This window comes from Rhea americana, unplaced genomic scaffold (assembly GCF_003343005.1).
Source record: "Rhea americana isolate MKP2758 unplaced genomic scaffold, rheAme1 scaffold_38, whole genome shotgun sequence".
NCBI classification, from domain to species: Eukaryota; Metazoa; Chordata; class Aves; order Rheiformes; family Rheidae; genus Rhea; species Rhea americana.
In genome coordinates this window covers 2,833,407-2,853,611 of record NW_028186512.1, presented here as the reverse complement: position 1 = coordinate 2,853,611, position 20,205 = coordinate 2,833,407, and the positions used below count along the sequence as shown (strand labels likewise).

The 20,205-nt window shown below is 35.5% G+C and overlaps 1 protein-coding gene across 4 annotated transcripts in view; it reads right to left on the bottom strand.

The window, feature by feature from the left end:
- Positions 1-20,205, bottom strand: part of OTUD4 (OTU deubiquitinase 4) — a 34,795-nt gene that overhangs the window by 9,009 nt on the left and 5,581 nt on the right. For all 4 annotated transcript variants that reach the window (XM_085313196.1, XM_085313195.1, XM_085313198.1 and 1 more), the window contains exons 4-16: positions 18,164-18,214; positions 16,189-16,235; positions 11,930-12,002; positions 11,305-11,386; positions 10,343-10,487; positions 8,396-8,453; positions 7,903-8,020; positions 7,599-7,663; positions 5,912-6,012; positions 4,318-4,442; positions 4,024-4,204; positions 2,254-2,419; positions 742-862 (exon numbers count right to left, since the gene is read on the bottom strand). In XM_085313196.1, coding sequence (XP_085169322.1) covers positions 742-862; positions 2,254-2,419; positions 4,024-4,204; positions 4,318-4,442; positions 5,912-6,012; positions 7,599-7,663; positions 7,903-8,020; positions 8,396-8,453; positions 10,343-10,487; positions 11,305-11,386; positions 11,930-12,002; positions 16,189-16,235; positions 18,164-18,214 — 1,333 coding nt within the window. The remainder of the gene's footprint in view (positions 1-741; positions 863-2,253; positions 2,420-4,023; positions 4,205-4,317; positions 4,443-5,911; positions 6,013-7,598; positions 7,664-7,902; positions 8,021-8,395; positions 8,454-10,342; positions 10,488-11,304; positions 11,387-11,929; positions 12,003-16,188; positions 16,236-18,163; positions 18,215-20,205) is intronic.

Here is a 20,205-nt window from a genome sequence, read left to right as displayed (position 1 = left end):
GTAAAGGCCTTCCTCTAGAGGAATGCTCTTTTTGACATTGCAAATGAAACAACTTTTCAGAGATCTGGGCAATGAAAAATAGGTAACAGCAGCCCCTGCACAACCACTCAAGCAGGTGTTATGTGCTACAAGGGGGACCAAGGAGCAAGTGTCATGAAAATGCTACAAGAATGCCTCTTTACCAGAGAAAGAGATAGGGTGAGAAAACCCAAACAACTTTTGACCATTCAAAAGCTATTTTACCATAAAAAATTTTGGAGAGGCCTTGAATACACATTCTTCTCCCCCTCTTCCTGTAGTATTTTATGCTACTACTTAACCCTGCCATATTGAAAACTTTAACACACTTTTCCTCTTGATTTCAGTAAGCACCCTTAATACTCCTCTACCGTCCCTTTGTCACACTGACTCCAATTGCAATAGGATCCAGTGTATGGTGGCTGTGACAGGCTTGCATTTTGGCTTTTCATTTACCTCTTTCACTTAAAAAGTTCCCAAGGAGGATCCTGTTCTCTCAGTCATATTCACAAGGCAGAAAATAATGCACTTTTTTCTCCCTCAAGCACACCTTTGCTACCCTGGGCTGGCTTAGTTGAAACACAGTATTTATTTTCACCTCAGTGGCTGAACAGATGCCTCATCTTGAATAAATTCAGGAGCTGCTGATTAAAAACAGAACTAAAAAAAACACAAACAAATCCCAAAGAATACTTGTTCTGAAAATATTTATTTTTACATTACCTTTATTCTTCTGCTCTTCCACTTCTGCAGTCCATTTGCTGCTTCTTCTCTCATTATTTGGGAACTTTTTCTGGTTGAAATTATCTACAGTTTGTGTAGCAGCTTGACAAACTGACTGATTCTAAAGAAGTTGACAGAAGTAGAAATGAGATTTTTTTTTTAAGAAGTCTGATGAAATTTTGCTATCATCTTATTATGACACAATTATGCCTTCATCATACACACACGTTTCTCCTGTTGATATTCAGAAGGGAAAAGAAGTCTTAATCAGTATCATTCAGATTCATCCATTCCCCTCATTTGTACCTAAATTTTGAGAGGGTCTCCTTTAAAAGCATTCATATCATTACTTTACTTGACGAAAATTAAAAAAAAAAAAAAAATTTTTACTCCAAGACAATTTCCACTTTAAAACTGCAAACTCCTTCTGTGGGTGTGCACATACAGCACACTTAACCACAGCCCGGAGAGAGACTGAAGTCTAACGGAAGGAGGGAAGTGACCCTAAGTCTGCTCTTTGCATAGTTAAAGCGCTCTACTTTTCTTCTCAGTTACACCAATACTAGCAATATTGCTCAAGAACTTAAAGACACAAGCAAAGTCAGTCATTTTCACAGAGCAAGACATCTTTTACCTACCAATTTTTTTCCCTGGTCTGTCTCTCATTCCCGTTTGGCTAGGGATTTAAATCCAAAAAGCCCCACACATTTTCAGAATAAACCTATGTAAACAACATCTGTTTTTCCTAAAGGATATGCTCCCTGGGTATACAGGAACTTTCATCTGCTTTCTTTAAAAACTAACAAAAGCACAGGCATCAATAGAATAATCAAAATCTAAAGGCTAAATCCTTCCCTCAGTTAAACAGGAACAAGCCTACTGAAGCCAGCTGAGCTCCACAGTAGAAAAAAGGAGAATGTCTGACCCCCCAAATYTTCAGTATTTATGACACCATGCAAATTCTCACACTAATCAGGCTAGAAAGGAGTCACTTATAGGTAAAACAGGTTTTACGTGAATTAAAATCAGAAGCAACATAGTCATCTCTAATACTAGTTCAAGCACTGTGTTGCCATTTACTGAGCTGTTTCTTAGCATGAAGCTGTACTTCAGCACAAGTTCTGCCCTCACCTTTAACTCCAGTCCTACTATAAAAGGAAAAGGCAACAGCCAAGTTGATTCTATTCCTGTGTAGGAGTGCAAAGCTTTCCAAAGACGGAAACAACATGAAAAAAAAAAAGTTCATGGCTTCAAAAACTCTTATTTCTACTACATTTTGGTGCCTAAAGAACTGCGTAAGGTAGACAATTATTCACAACGGAAGCTACATGTCCTGCATTGAATATATAGAGTATTGCAGATGCACATATTTCAGCATAGAAAGAAGCGTGAAGAAAATACTCTAACTTTGCAGTTGCACTATAATGCAAAGGTAGCAAGTCAAAAGTTGCTAACTAATGGTTCAAGGATACGTAAGCAAAATGTACTGTTAATTACAGTCAAAAAGCATACATTAGAAAGGGCAGGAAAAGCTTGTTCATCCCTTTGCTGAATCTCATAAAGCGAACGAGATTCTTCTATAGCTTGTTTCTCCCTGCGTTCTTCCGGGGACAGGCCAAAGTAGTTACTATCTCTGCCACTCTGGTTCAGATCCTCAGTCCTCTCACGATCTGGTTTTCTGTAAAGAAAGAAATAAGACAGGATCACCTTGACAAATCCGATTACCATCTAGTATCAAATAAACTCAGGATCAAGAACAAGCAAGGAAAAGATAATTACATAGCATTGCTTATGTGATTCTCTATGCACCCAGATCAATTTCCCCCTACTGCAAGTTAAAAGGAAAGAAGGGAAGAGGGGGGGAGGGGAATTTAATCCTTGATTTATTCAATTTGATACTACTTGGAAACACTGTAAAGCAAACTGTAGGTATTAGATCACAGTTAAAAACCAAATTCCTACACCAAGTGATTTAATCATTTCTGTGCCAACTGTGAACTGATCATCCTCCTATCTGCTTTCCATGGCCACACAAGAGAAAGTTGGGAAAGAAGATTTCTGTAAATACAAGGAAATAAAGGACTTCTGCAAATASAGGGAAAATGCATTAGAGTTTTCAAATGTCAGAAGCGTTAAAAAACTTGCCAGAAACTAAAMAGTTTCTGAACTACTTAACTGAAGTTTTTAGGATACTTATGCATTCAGGGGGGTGGGGAGCACCTTACAGAAGTGACAGTCTCAAAAGATACTCCAGTATCCATTATTCCATCTGGAGTTACGGTGCAGAAAAGTGGTCAAATACATAAAGAGTTTGTATTCAAGTACAGAATAGCCTTTTAGATAGGACAGAAGGAGAGTGGCAATTTTACTTTACTGCAGGAACACAACGAAGAAAGAAGATCACTGCCACAAACTGAAGGCAAAACAATGTTCTCATATTCCTTCCAAAAGAAAAAAAAACAAAAAAAAAAAAAAAAAACAAAAAACCAAACCACTCTCCACAGTGCTTTATCTAACATACAACTAAAGTAGAATCCAAAGTGTTATTTATCAGTATATCATAGAAGTTACAATAGGAACTTTTTCCAGTATCCTGCAAAAATATTTCCCTCTGGTAAAGCCATGAAATCAACCTGTATTGAAGGGTTTACTTCAGAGTAATGTATCTTAAATTTATATACTCAATATTTTGATTTAGTTCAGTAGTATAAGCTAACAAAGAACAGACATTCCACATAGCGCAAATAAAACATAAAAGGGTTTCCTGTGAGAGTATTCCCCAGCTAATCCAGATGAAAATCCAAATGGCTCTTTCAAAAGCATCTCTTAATACAGCATCTGCAAAACTGACATGAGTACCATGTCTAACATTCTAGCTAGTTATCAGCTGTAACCTGTGTCAGTTCTCTGAAGCTGAGGGCAGATCCTAGCCATGCCCAAGAAGTGTTGAGTAGTGTCAGTCACTGCCCCAGCCCTAAGCTGGAAAACAACATCCACCTTCCAAGCAGCAGCATCAGCCTTGTGCACAGTGGAGGGACTCCAGGGGAGATGCTGCCAAACAAGAAAGTAAGTGGGAGCTCATGATAGCTGCAATTTTGAAGGAGGTAAGTTTTTCTTCTTCTTTTTCCTGTTCTTGTATGTATTCTTAAGGACTCATAACACTTAAGAATTCAGTAGCAACATATTTCAAAACAGCATGTGGGAAACATCTGAAACAGGCACCTGAGCTGCAAGAAGGCTGGCTAGAGTCCAAGATAAGGAAAATACTATTTGTTGTTTTACCTCACAGTTTGGGAAGGATTCCTGCCTGGAGCTTTTTGCTCAGTTGAGGTCTGATGAGATTGGGGTCCAGAACATAAGAACTGATGCTGCCTGGTTCCCACAGTATGCTGAAGTCGAGGAGGTAGTGATGACTGGGGTTTTATTGGCTTGCTTTGATTCTTTGGCCCTCTGCAATCTGCATCTATGATACAGAGGTGAAAAAAATAGTTTTTTTTGTTTTGTTTTTTTTAAACTCTACAGGACAAAACCTCTAACAATAAGGATTCCATCACTGAAAGACAGGTACAATCTTACCAGGCTGAGCATTCTGCCCCCATGTTGGGAAAAACTTCTTTATCTTCTTCCCTGGCACAGTGTTCCAGCCCTCCATAGGAGAGGTTTGTGGAAGAGGTTTAAGGCTCTTCAGTGAGACAGTATGCCTACAAAACAAGGAAAGGAGGAAGGGAAGGGGAAGAAGGCAGAGGGAAAAAAAAAAAAAGAAAACTTTAATACAAGACTGAGGCTTGCATAAATTAATAGCACATGTTTATTAAAACAGATGGATCTTCTCTTATTTTTGAGAATTCTATATTCAAACTCTTTTGTTCTTTATAATTATACTCAAGCAATGAATAACATATTTTTGATTAGTCTTTGATAAAATTATGCCAATTTAACCAGTATTCAACAGAGCATAGATGCTCTACAGTAATAAATACATATTAAAATGAAAGTTGGCTTTTTTTTTTTTGATAGGCAGGAAGTAGAGTTCATCAATTATTATTTGTGAAGTGAATATTACGTCTTTAGGACAGACAGAAGAGAACAGCGACCATAAAAAAGCAATATACTCAACAGGCAAGTTGATCACAAATAGTGCAACAGATGTCAGGATTGAAAACCACTATATTTGTGTTTTATATCCTAGAGCAATAATTGCATTTTTAATTGAGAATACTATTAGGAAGTCCAAGTAGCTGGTTACATTATTTGAAAGGCTGGCATTTGGTTCTGTAATGGATGGTCCAGTCAAGTTCAACCCCAATTTAAAAAGGCAACAATGTGCAAGGTAACTCTATTCTTAGAAGTTTTCAGCTCTCTTACAGAATGCAATCGTGAGATTAACTGGCATCTCCCCCTTTCCTCATTTACCCTGCCTGGAACCATTTCTTCTTCCTGAACTACATGGTTAGATATCAAATTCAACTGCATTCCCCCCGCCCCACCCCCCCCCAAAAAAAAGGCTTACAGCAGAGTTCAAGATCACTCAGATCCACATCTCCACACCCCCACACACTCCCCTTTAAACAGCTGGCTTGCCCTGAGGTAGCATAAAGCAATAGCAATGATATAAACAGCAACTTGGCAACTTCTGTATGAAATTAGACAGAGCTAGTCAACCAACAGAGAACACTAGGTGCTTTCACAGGCCTTTTAATATGAAAAGCTTGCCACAAATCTGGCATCTAATTATTAAACACAAAAAGGAACACTTAATTAGGATAGTGTCAATCTGTTTCAGTTTGGAGCTTGTGCAGAAAGTGCTAGCTTAAGGTTTTTGTTTGTTTAAAGAAAGGAAAAAAAAGAAAAAAAAACAATAATGTAGTTACCAGTCTACTCTGCAAGTAATATGCAGACTGTATGGCTGTAAAACAAATAAAAAAAAAAAAAGCAGACCTTCCTTATCCTTTTTTTACTATATTATTTCTTAACAATTTTGTAGTAGTACTGCTTCAAGTAAGGAAGTCAATACACAGCAATGGCTGAAATTAACTATGAACTGAAGTAACGCTACTGTTACCAAGGTACTGGTACTTGGCAGTCATTTACAAAAAAAAAATCCTCAAAACAACAATAAACAAAACAAAAAACACACACCAAAAAATACATTAATCAAAACTACACTTACTTTTCTCCAAGCTCTTCTACAAATACAACAACTGGACCATTTTCCGAGCAAACTTCTTGAATATGAGCATTATAAAATTTCCCATTATGGTCTAAGCGCACCTAAAAAAAATAAAATAAAAAAAAAAAAGATGAGGTTCAAGGATGAAAATGAGAGAGCATAACTGTTTAAGCTATCAGCAACATTAAAAATAAATGTTTTCCTCTGGGCAACAGAGGAATCTGAAAAATAAACATCAAGGAATTCAGTGAATGTATCAAAAACAAACCTTCAATCCATATCACTTACTCAARAGAGTGAGTAATGCTCCTGAACAGCATTACTTAATGAAACTGCAGCTTTCAAAACTATATGGAACAGTTTAAAATATATGCTTTACCAAAAATACCTCTCTTATTCTAAGTCCAAAAGTTTCTTCGTTAAAATCCAGGTAAAGTGTGGGGGAGAGTGTGTGTGTGTGTGTGTGTGTGTGTGTGTGTGTGTGTGTGTGTACACACAAATATAAAAAAAAATATATATTTATAAAATATAAATAAAAACATATAAAAACAATCTCCTCTATTGACTTTGTGTTCTTAACGAAACTCAAGCTTATCAGAGAACACCAATATTTCACAAGTTACTCTTCAGAAACCTTTCTTAAAAAAAAGTTTTGTTCACACATGATCATGTTATTTGTCTATAAAAATTAAACATTCAGTGTTCTTACAAGTCTTCTGTTAAAGCCACAAACTGAAACAGTCCTCATTCTGCATGACACTGCATTTCAATGCCCAAAATATAGATCATAGGCCTAATCTGACTATCTACCAACATTACTATTAATATAAGAATATTCAGTGTCCTAAAAAGAACCATAATTAGCTAAGTGCAACAGTTTAGTTAACACACCTGAGAGTTTAACCTAGAATCTGAACGCTAAGGAATTCAAARGGGACATCTTAATGCTATTTAAGAAGAAATAAGCAATATGTACTACAATTTTTAATAAAAATAAAGAGAAGTTGTGTCTGTGCATATCAGATAAGACAGGCCATGGGTAAAAGTACACTTTTGCTGCTTCTTTTTGACACATTCTTTCAACATTTCAGAAGGAAGAAGCCCCCCAAAAAAATCACAGGAGAAATTCAGAATCTGTAGCAGCTAAAACAAGCTGTAATTGCTTTAAAGAATTAATGACACAAGAACAAAGCCACTTTACAAATAATCATCTCCAGAGCTTAACATCAATACAATCAAACTATGATATTCATTTAGTTCAAAAGTATTTTTTATCATAGAAAACTTTTCTTCAGAGGGACTAAAATAAACTACCTCAAATGCACTTACTTCCCCATACAGTGGCTAGCACTCCACAGCGTTCACCAAGGACATACCGCTCTGACAAGCCTGCACATACTTGCTTGCATACTTAAGTTTAATTCTACAGTCATCTTATTTAACCTAACTCTTGCAGTTAAGCACCTAACTTTCTATACACCAAAACTGTAACGATCAAATTATGTTCTCCAACACCCCTTTTACATGTACGCTTCAAATCACGAACACTACTGACCATTATATAACGAGTGTACGTTCAGTTGAAAACACAAGCAAAAACATTTAAAAAGAAATAAAATATCAGCACAGTTAACTAAAAGGGGTTTAAAGGGCATTTCTAACAAAACTAAAACGCAGTATTACTTACTTTACATTTATCGCCAACTGAGTATTGCATGACAGCAGCAATAGAAAAATCTTGTTTTTGCTGATCTGTAAGTATATCAGCAGAAATATTACAGTTATTTTACATATAGTACAAGAATTACTTCAGTGATATAATAAAACTGAAAATCCCAGTTGTTTAGGCTCTAGATCTGCGCACTGACTCACCTGTGGAGTACCTGTGCCTAAATCCAAACTGCCATTTACACCAGTGTACTTTAAAAGGGCGCCATCTTAGTTATATATCAGCTTGCAAAAGATGTTATTTTAAGTATTCATTTACTTACCCCATTTGGATTGTAGCCAAACATCATATTCAACATTTCTGTAAACTGATGGGTTGAGTGATTTAAGGACTTTTTTAGGCAAGACCAAGAAGGTAGGATTCCCACTGCCCTTAAGGTGCTGTAGGGAATAGAACAACATACTAAAGCAGTTGACCACACAGGTGTTTACAGTTTTCTACTTATGAATCACAGTACTGAAGCTTTAAATTGAAATACAAAGAAGCTGGAAGTATATATAAGCATAAAAAGCTTTGAAAAAATATAATTCAATTTCTTTAAACATATCGGAACAAAATTAAGAACTAAACAGCAATAAAAAGGACACTTCTGATATATCAAATACAAATGTTACTTTTCAAAGAACCAAGTAGTTTTTAAACATTGCATGTTAGGAAAATTAGAAACTCAAAGTTATCTCAGAAAAACTGAACACTAAAGAAGTAGAGCAGAATACAAATTATTTGGGAGAAAATAAATCTTAATGTATGAATACCTTGTTGCCAGAAAGAGACTTTAATCCATTCATATCACTAACTGTTGTAGCTTTACTCCTGTAAAAGGACAGAAGCAGCTATGGTAGTATAGTATTACAAAGGATTCAAAAATCAGGTAAGAAATATCTGGAAAGGGTAACTTTAATACTTTTATCCACTTCTCTTCATATTTTTCCATATTAAACACCTTATGAAACATTCATCTCCTTAGATCAAAAAGCTAAGTTTAAAACAACTACATTACTGTACTACGTATAACTAAAATTAAGTTATACATACCTAGCCAGCCATCAGTTAGAAGGAAAAAAAAATCCTTCCTCTAAAAGTTTTGAAACTACATATAAAAGCACAGAAGCCAACAACAGAAGAAGAAGCCATCCTAAAAAAGAAAAGTAACAAAAACCAAAGAAAAAAACCCCACATATCACACCCACCACCCTCTCCTGATTAGTTGAGTCAGGCCATTCTCACTCTTATTTTCTACACCTGACATCACTGGAAAATTGCTTTCCACAAAGAAAAGTATTATCCCCTAAAACAGCACTTCCCTACAACAGCATTAACTTCTCCAAAACAAAATAGCTCAACTTTTCAATTATATTCTATTAAATGCAACTTTTTATGAAAGATTTTCTTTCAGAAAGTTAGCTGATAAAAAAGCTAAAGTCAACTTTAAGACTTAATAAAAGTAGCAAAATGTTTGTAATTCGGCTTAAATAGCTCAAGAGTCACACACACAAGCTCTTGCATCAGGAACACATACCGTTTAAATCAAAAATACTAAGTGTGATGCTCTCAAGTGACTAAATGACCTTCTTTACAAATGTGCCATGGAGCTTAGCAGCGCACTTTAAGAATCTCAATACTGACAGAGGGTAATGCTACTGTATATGAACCCCAGGGAAGCTCCAAAAACAGAGAAGAAATGTTAGAGGGTGGAAACCTTTATTAACTACAATAATTGCTCCTGTAGGCAGAAATTTTTTATTTTAACCGGAAAGGTTCCCTGGTAATTCCCCCCTCCCCGCCACCCAAAAAAAAAAAAAAAAAAAAAAAAAAAGAGAGAGAGAGAGAGAGAGAGAGAAAGAAAGAAGCTAATCCCTGGGCTTTCTGACTGTGGTAACTTCCATCAGCTTTCCCTTCCATGTTTTTTCAGCATGAGAAAAAAATCAGTTCCTGAGGTCTCAATAAAATCTTTCTGCCACATGCCACACTGCACTACAGCAAAGCCCTCAGAAGGGCTTTTAAAGCTTTTCAGCGGTAAAAGGAGGCATGCTGCCCTAGCACAGCATAGCTTCCATAGCTTCAATGGAATTTCACACAAGGTAGAGTTTAAGAGTAGTATTAGACAACAGAAGAAAAATTGCTAATATGTAAACATAAAACTGACAAAGAGTTACCATGCAATAAATATAAAAGCAATTAGTAGGCCAAAAACTCAACTAGCTGGAGTACCCAGGTCCAGCAAAAGAAATATACACTTCACAGAGATCAAAGAGGAAGAAAATGAAGCAAGTTACATAATCATTTCTCCACTGGCTACATCCAAGTGCTGTTCTCTATCCAACAGACATTTCAACCCCCAAGATGTGGAAATAACACAAACTGGATTAGATTCCTGCAACTCTATTAAGTTTCACRAGCAAGTCAAGTAATTCTCATGCAGTTACCATGCCCAACTTGCATACTGGTAATTCTCCCAAGGGATTCTGGTGTTTTAACCAGGAAGAGGGACATGTTACAATGGCAGTATTCAGTTTACATAATTCCATTATGTAAAGAGGCTCAAAGCCAGACTGCAGAAAAAACAGAGGAACCAATCCTTCACTGTACCTATCCTTAGCTACAATGAAGATTAGGATTCTACCACCCACCATAAATTCAAAGAACATCTTTAACGTGCATTGTCCACAGGCAGCTTACTTTAAGATTTAAATTCCAGTTACCTGTAGTTGTCATCTTCTGAATCTGAAGCAGATACTTCACTGCTACCATTACTTTCCTCTGTCACATCAACAGCACTAAGCTCTGCTATGATTTGCTTTACATCTGTATCAAATACCTTTTCATACAGCAGTTCATATAGAAGAGCTGGGGAAGGGAAGGAGAAATACAGAGGGCAAAATCAATTACAAGGTAAATGGGATTTTACACCACTGTTACAGAGACATTTCAAACTATTTCAATTAGGAAAAGCAAGTTTTTGAAGTGTTAGCTGAAACAATGAAGGCATTAAGAGCCAAAACAGCTGCAGCTGCTACTGTTTAATGGTTTGCATGCAACTACTAGAAATCAGGTCTCAATTGGCTACAGCCCTGTAACTGAACTGGCATACAGGCAAAGTTTTCGGGAAGGTTCAGAACTCATGCTTGTAGGGGGTATCACAGTGGCTCAAACCTGCTTAGGACTTTTGGGCATTGCTTCAATATAGTAAAGAAAATCTATGAAGATGGGTGGTGGGGGTTTTTTTTTTTTTTTTTTTTTGCACATGCAACTCCTGTGACTTCTGTAAGAAGTTACATACAAGATGATTTTAAAATAAATGGTTTGCTAACAGCCTAAAGTTTGCTAGTATGAAGTACAAAATTAAAACTAGAACACTGACCAGAGACAATGCGACAGATTAAATAAAAATTATGGTGAACTGATTTTATAAAGCACTCAAATCCAAAGAGGCAAGTAAGACTTTTTCTTTTTGTGTAGATCTGCCTCAAGATCATGACATAGTAAAAATTCAAGACTTGAAAATGTCAATGATTGCATGATCTTGCAATTGGAAAATAAAGCTACACTAAAATGGTAATAAACCTTCATATAGATCTTTTTCTCTCCAACTGAAAAACAACAGGGATCATTTTAACATTTTTGGTGAAAATATACACTTTTAACTAACCAACACAATACTCACACTGACAGAGAGCAGCTCTTTCTGAATACTCTATGGGATAAACAATATCATAGTGGTTTCCATTTGAGAAACACAGCAATACCTTTAAAAAAAAGAAAAAGTTTTGTATCTCACTTGATTTTTAGTAGGAACATTACTTCTCAAATGCCATTTGATATGCCAACACACCCTTTTGAACTTCTGTATCTCAAAGTATCAATAAAACCCTATCAAAAGTTTTAGCAGGTGTCCTTAAAACCTAGTCAAAAATAATTTAATATAAAGGTAACTATGTGAGTCGGTATCACTAGCATTTTTTTTTTTAACATAATTTTACATTACTATGAAGGTATATTACACCCAATTATGGAACATTTATTTAAAAGAAACAGCATGCGCACTCCCTCTCATACATATATATGTGTGTGTGTGTGTGTGTGCACACATTACATATATATATATATATATACACACACACACACATATATGTATATATCAACAGAACAGTTATCATAAATAGATACAAAAGAAATTAAATTGAATTTACAGAGCATTTCATTGTATTGATTAGTAAGCTTCGCATTAAATTATTTGTTGTTAATTACAACAAATTTGTCTTAACTCAAAATAGCCTTAAATATTTTACCTTTTCAGAAAAGCCATTTTCAGTTACATGTGAAGGAGAAGCATTTGGTTCCCGGTAGATTATGAAGTCTTTCCTAAGAAAAAAAAGTACTAATTAAGAACTCACATAAAAATACATTTCAGTAAAAACTAGAATATTCCAGTCAAGTTTGAGGAACACACATAACCACAGAATACACTTATTGGGAAAAAAATACTGAAGAATAYACTTATTGGGAAAAAAACACTGAAGAATATTAGTGCAGCTGTCTCTAGTCAGGAAAAGGTTTACTTTTGTGAAGTGTGGGTTCTCAACAGAACTTCAAACAGTCAAATATTTACATTTGACAATACCAGTGTTTAGTATTATGCTTCCACTTTTCTGCGTGTGAAGTTTCTGGGCAGCACCATGTCTTCTATGATGCACCTCACACAAAGGGGAGCCCATGGTGCACCACAGCAGTTCTCAGCCAACAACATCACAAAAGAGACTTAGCATAGACGCAGTTAATAATGATTAAAATACAGATTTTGTTTTTGTCCAAGCTACTTCTACCCCTCTCTCTCTGCCCAAGCATTAAAACTGCTTGCAAAGTTGCCGTTCCATATTTCTAGCCACATATTTAGTATCTTCTTTTTTCTTTATCATACAAATCTGATTTCTTGTCTCTTTCCGTTTCAGTGGAGAAACTTCCAAAAGCACTTGTGCAACAGTACAATCATTATTAGTCCCAACTCAGCAACATTTTCAGATACATACTTTTTAATTTTTTTTTGATAGTTATGTCAGCTTTTTAAAACAGATCCTATGTAGTGTTCTTAAAACATTTGCATGTTATTCTATTTGCCTCAATTTGGAGCTGTCCCAAAAATGTTCCTGTAACCATTCCCAGTACAAAAAAGATTATGAAAGTTTGATTAGTACAAAGCAATAAAACACCTCAGAAAAGAGCAAGAAAGAAGTCAGTGAGGTTGAGCAGAGTTCAATATGGTTTTACTGTAACAGAACACATCAGCCTACCACACTAAAATATACCAGCACAACACACACTGAGCCAATGACAAGTAAAACACACTAATAAAATAAAAAAAATAGAGCAGCATTCACAACATTTTGCCATTTGGAATCCACTGGGACAAAGAGGAGGTTGATTTTATCAAGAGAACCAGGAAATGCTGGTATTCTTCTGACAGCTGAGCAAATCACCCAGGCAACATCTGTACTAGCAAATTCAGCGTGCCCAAGGACCTTTCTGGGCACTGAGGCCAAGTAACAGGGAACAGCCCATATCTATGCTAATAAACTCTTCTCACCTGCCAAAGCAAGTTCCCGCAATCAGAATGGTCCACGCAACTTTYGTGCTCCTGAACGGCACCCAGAATTGCCAGGGGAGCCCCGGTAACGTAGCTGCCAAAGCATGCGCAGGAGCGTGCGGACTGCCCAAATGGAYGGTTCCCGGGTACAGCCCGAGGCTCTAACACTGTAACTGTGCCCCCAGCACCTCCAAAAATCATGCCTTCCCCGTGTCTCACTGTTTCCATCTATGTGGTGAAAAGAGCCTCTMCTGCATTTTAAAATTGATAATACACTACAAGAGACATGGAGATGGCTTAGTTTCTGTTCCTCTACAGATGAAACTCTACAGCAAGAGTGGGGTCCAATGTCACATAGTGTTTGCTGGACTTGAATTCCTGGACTTAAGCTGCCAAGAAAAAGATTGGTCTGTTGTCTTCAAATGAGAGAACCGAAGCATACTTTTTGATAAGTTGGACTGAATCCATACGGGGCATGAAGTTGGAGTGTTGGAAGAAAGCCATCATCAAGGGTATCAGTCCAGCATACTTCTTCAAAAAGAACTTAGAAAATTTTATTGCTGCAGACTAGGTTTTGGTCCCATGCAGTGACTGCTTTCCCAGGTAAACTAACTCCACCTTATTACATTTAAGATAATTAATACTACAGATAGTTGGACTGATAGAGTTTAGCAAGTTTAGAATGTACATTAAAACACTTTATTTCGTTGGATTAAAAGTCAAACGCCAGATGGGATTCAAAGGAACAAATACAGGAAAAGCCACAACTGATATTGACAGGACAGGTTATTTCCCTTTTATTTTCTAAAAAGGGAAAGACACTGCAAATCTTGGCTTTTCTTTTCTTTTTTTTTTGGTGCCATAATCTGTCACGACCCTAACTCGATTTATTTTTTCCCTATTTATCTTTGCACATAATCCTCCCTTTGAATTCTTTGCGCAGCAATCCATCTATTCCTTCAACTTCTTCCTTGCTCACACTAGCAGAATTTTATAATTAGTCTTGCAAAATTATTAAACATACTCACAGTATACTCACAGAAGGGAAAAAACCTTCCTAAAACAATTCAGAAAAGCAGTTGTGAGAGGAACAAAATTTCCTGACTCAGGAGGCCACATGCTTCAGAGAGGTACAAAAATTTACTAGATAAGAAAGATCACTAGACGTGTCACTAGACTTGCAACACATCTGAGCAGTAAACCTATTCACATTCCACTTCTGTCTTACACTTGAAGACTCTGAAATTCTCTCTCTCCTCTTCATTTGGAATAGGACAAGAAATTTATTTGTTCTGCTTTCCTTCAGTCTGTCAGAAAGCAGGAAGAAAGAAAAAAAAAAAAAAAAAAAAAACAACACTTTCCTCTACTGCCATCACCATTCTTACTTTGCCAGGGCTACAAAATTGCGTTTTTAATAGAAACCAGTTCTCACATGTTTAACTCTGCAGTGAAGTACTTGCAGTTGTAGCTATGCTACAAGCCTCCCCATGCCTCTAATGGGAAACAGAAAATATTTTTTTTTTTAATTAATACCAAGATAAATATAGGTTATTAGCTGTGGTCCTGGATGCCAACATGCCATGACTTCAAAGTAAACTTTGCTTCTATTTCATCAGAAGACTTCTCCCACGACCAAGAGATACAGGAAACAGATGGACAAAACCATCCAGTTTTGATGCAATGAAGCATGCAACTTTGTTGACTTAAATTGAGGCACATCTCTCTACACCCTGGCCTTGTCTAAATGTAAGACTCTCTCTATATACATTTGTCAAGTYAAATCTTACTCTCACTTTCAATCCAGTTCTTTCACTCATCCAGCACATGCACAACTTCAGTCCCATTAGCCACATAAAATGCAATCAAGCATAGAACTTTGTGCAATTTCCTGCATTTTGCACTCACCTAAGTACCTGAAACTAATATTTCATTTAACTAGTATCTCTGCTTATGTCAGTTGTCTGATCAAGAGTTAAAGCACAACAACAAAGTCATTAATTTACAGTAACCATACTGAAATACTAAATTTTCCAACTGATCTACAAACAGCAGAAAGAGAAGCTATTATATATAGCTCTCTCTTGTACAGTAATTAGAAAGCTCAGTTATTATAAAAGCATATGTTACTTTGTAAAGTAAGATTAGCATATAGGATTGTATTTACTTAAAACATACCAGCTAAACTTTTCATCGCCAAGAGGAAAGTTTGTGCACAAATGCTGAAACATTTCTTAAGGTTATCTCAGGCTATGGACCTCAGCAAATTCATACTACTTATCTGCGCTGAATAAAACAGAATAAGCTACAGCAGTACACCAGGTAGCCTTATAGCAGTGCACGTACCTTCACACYAGGGGATGTACGAGAATGGCTTTCTAGCATACAGCCTACAGTAACTCATACCAGTAAACTACATCAGAGTTGTATGGAGGAAATAAAGAAATAGGTAAAGATCACATCTTAGTAGAAGGGCTATTATTAAAAACTTGGTGAGAACCAGGAAGAGGAGGAAAAAAAATCAACTGTAATACAAAAAATTATGATATGAAAATTAACAAAAAATACTAACAGTATGACTACCCACACGCAGCTGCAGGTGAGACATGTGACATTATTGCAAATTATTCAAATCTCAGATTAGATGTCACTTTCAAAGCTCACTTTCTATTTTTATTTAATACCTTGACAGCTGCAAGTATATTTTACATATATATATGTACTTATAAATATATATTACATAAATTTGTATATATATATAAATATTTATACATAAATATACACACTCTCTCAATATTTACAGATATAAAAATAGGTATATATTAAGTGTATTACATTATTATTCTGCAGAAAGTTATATGTCATATCTTTTGTATTCCAACTGATTAATTAACAGAACAACTGAATTGATTGAAACAAGCTAGTTCATCGTAACAGAACTCAATAAAAAATAAATAAATTTTTCCTTACTTGTACATAAGAGAAAGGGCACTTATTTCTACTTGTCCAACCCATTCCTGTATTAAAAAAAAGAAAAATTAAGTTCAATCAAATACACAATTATTATACTWCTTTATGTGCAGGTAAATAGAAACAAGGAATCATTATCAAAAAATTAATATACTGACACTGAACCTGGATTTCTGCCAAATATTTTGACTATATTAAAAGGCGTTTTAAAATAACAATAATTATTCCTGTAAAGGTAACATGTAGAAGTTAGAGGTTTTTTCCCCATGTAGAAACTACTCTGTACAAAAACAGAGAGAACTAAGAGAGAGAACTAAGAACAGCTACTAAGTGCAGAGCTATGATTAAGAAGTATGACTTTGAAAGATGACATAGTATTTTTATCTTTCTTTTGTTAAAACTTAGACAAGYGGAAGGCTAGTGTATCAGAAGTGATTTTCAAGAAAAAGTGTTACATTTATCCAGTGCTTTTTAAAATGTTAATCTCTTCCTTCAAAAAATGTCTGGCTTTGTGGGCTTTAAACTAAAGAACAACTGGAACAAAAACCTTGTGGCTTAAGTCTTCTGCCTAGAACAGAGACAACTAGCGCACAAGTATCTTGACACAGACAGCTGAAGTGCTCCAAAACAAAGCGAACAGATCACTTTCAAACAGCTAAATTAATACTGTAGTAAAGTTGCACTTCTGATGCAAGCAGCTATATATTAATACCTAAAGGACCAAAAGTCTGCCTTTTAAAGCTGTTAAACAGTGAAGTGAACACTGTAATTCAGACTCAAGTCATTAGAAATTTCTTGCTTTCATTACCAGTCTAATTGCATGCTTCAACATGACATCACAGCTTTCTTACAATTTTTTTTTCCTAAATTAAAAGCAACTGAAATCAAATGTGGGCAAAAATTTGTAGCAGTCCRGTTTTTTTTAATATTTTTATATATATAAATTGTGAATACAGCTTTAAAATACAAAATAACTTAATTTCTTTAATCATATAAGAAAGCTACCATATGTTTAATTTTTCAAAAAGATTTTTTTTTTTAACATTAGTAGGTATGTAGGGAAAAAGCATTTTCTATACACATGCTGCTCTGCTTTTACTTCAGTGCAGTTTAGCTGCAGAGTAAGTTCTACTGGAAAATAGCATGCCTTACTGTTTGGCATAGCATATGATCTCAGGATATGAACATCAAAACTTACAATGAAAAATTTTGGAATGAACAAAGCAAGACAGAACTCAAATAGGCTAATGGCCAAGTTTTCCCCCTTCCACCACTTATTTTGGAAACTGACTTCATCTGGTTGGCCATTCTAATTAGGGACTTTGCTGGCATAGCAGAAGAATCATGCTTCAATTTCTAGGATGGGAAAACGTAATAAAAATGTATGTACAAACTCTCTCTTCCAAAAAAAAAAAAAAGAAAGAAAAATTTACTGTATTTTGCAATGCTGTACTAGTCTAACATAAATTGTTAACCCCCTAGTCTAACACAACTAAAAAAAGTCAATCCTGTTTTTAATCAGTGTCTTTGCAACAGCCCATGATTATTGTTTCCAGTATTCTGTATATCAGTAACTTTTTATTTGTTACCTAATCTATCCTTCAAGGCTAGCTTAAAGAAAACACTAGTCAGGTTTTTTGTTCGTTCGTTCATTCGTTTTTTGCATTTGCAGAGGCCAAAAACATCTGGATGCACATTTCATGGAAAAAAATTGTTTACATCAAGATAACAGAAAATTCCATAACCTTTTGCAAAAGGGAATGTGCACATATGTGTGTGTGTGTATATATATATATATACACACATATATATATATATATATGTATATACATGTGTATATATATATGTATATACACACACACACACACACACAATGCAAAAGCTCAGTCCACAACTTCTAGGGAAAAAAAAAAAAAAGATTACCTATCAACATCAACAAAATACTGCTTTCTGTTGTTAGTCAGGTATAACATACCTGTGGGTTTTCCAAACATTTTAAGTATTCTTCAAATGGCCCCTCTATGAACTGTATTAAAAAAAAAAGTACAGATTGTTATTTTTATTAACATACAGGATTCATAGTCTACGACCCACTATATCAATGGTAAAGTACCGTTAGAAATTAAGACAACTCTATCCTCAAAGTGCTCACAATCTAAATATAAAGCAATGCAGAACAAGGCAATAAACAGTCAAGAAATATAAGTCTGAGTTTCAGACAGCAAGAATATCAACAGCTTTTGGAGTTGTCACAGCAAATATGAAGTTCAGTAGGCAACGGAAAATCCAAAAGAAAACAAACATACTGTGAAGCAGGTGTTATGGGGAATTTGTCCGAAGCACGCAAAGCATCCCAGAAGGGAGCGTATGCACGATTATTCAAGAATCTTGTTAATAAAAATTAGCAGCTATGGACAATCAGGAATGGGAGTCACTTTTTTTTAATAGAACTTCAGTGACACATATAACGTGAGCAGGTCATAAAGGACATTGGAAGTAAAGGTAGCTTATGTTTAAAGCAATACAGAAAATGGAACCCAATGAAAGGATGCAAACAAAGGGGCAACATTTTAAGAGTCAAGCTAAGAAAGCAATCTGTTCAGCTACCCTTAACATATATGAAAAGGGCAGACTGTTTCTAAATAACTTCTTTGATTTAGCTAAATACAAAGATCCACAGAAGTCCAAATAAAGAAGTAGTTCCAGTTATGAACTCATGTTATAGGCAGGATGGCCTCTTTATCCATAGTTATTCAAAAGAAAAAAAAGGGGGAGTAAATAAGGAAAACTGAGTGGAGTAATGAGATTGAGAGTGCCACTTCAGCCATTCTGAACTTGGGTTGACACTGTTGTTCATGAGGAACATCAAAAACTCTGGTCAAAGTTTTTAATTTGGACAGAACAACTGGGTGCTAAATAAAAACAGGCAAAGGATATCAGCAGAGTAGAAGTGCAGTATCTGAAGAAGTAGGAACACTAGGAAGTGAGAACAGACATGAAAACGTTTCAGCCCTACACCTRAAACACCTATTCTGAAAAGCCTAAAAAATTTTATTTATTTATTTATAAGAGAAGTTTCTTCAGAAGGACAGGGAAGATGGGTAGAGGAGAGGTCACATCACACCTAGGTCAAGTTGGAGGAGGAGGTTAGATTTTATACATATGGAGACCAGAAATTTGAGCAAGACCATGTCAGCAAAAACAGCTAGGTTGGACATCACAGTTATTCAGCTAAGAGGGTGGCAGAAAAAAAAAAAAAAAGGACCATATACACACGAAAACAAAACAAAACCCACACATTTAGTCAAAAAGCCAGGCAGGTCATTATATTTCAAAAAGCTACACAATGAAATAACAGGGCTAGACAAGCAGATATTGAAGTGAACGAGGTAATTCTTGAGTGAGAGAGAGGGATGAAAGAGTCAGCACTGGAGGGAGGAAAAAGGGGTGAGGGAAAAAGATCTGATTAGTTATCAAATGGACTGGAAGCAAAGGAATCAAACACTCATAATGGCAAATGAAAACACTTGAGTCAGGACTACATTATTTCAGAGAGGTTCACTATATTTCACCTTTTTACTTCTTGAGAACTTCCATATTATTAGTCACCAGTCACATTTGAGCACAGGGCAGTTTGTCAGAAATTCTAAAAAACATACACATCTTTCTTTCTATTTACCTTCTCTATTTTATCCCAAAGTACATATAAGGCAGCCTTATTCTATTCTGGATCCAAATAAATTTAGAACAGAAAAAAGAACCTGAGCAATACTCCTTCAGTAACAAATACTTACATACACCTCTATTGTGGTTACCTTGAAAATTAATTAAATGGTACATATACTGGAACACATTTAAATACAAACAGGAGCACTATTATTTACTATCACTTCTTTAAAAGGAAAAGAAAAAAAGATATATATTGTTAGCATTGATGACATCGGCCAAATACAGATGAAAATGATAGTGTGACAAACTTTTCCTTCCACAGCCATGGACATAAACTTTTTTTTTTTT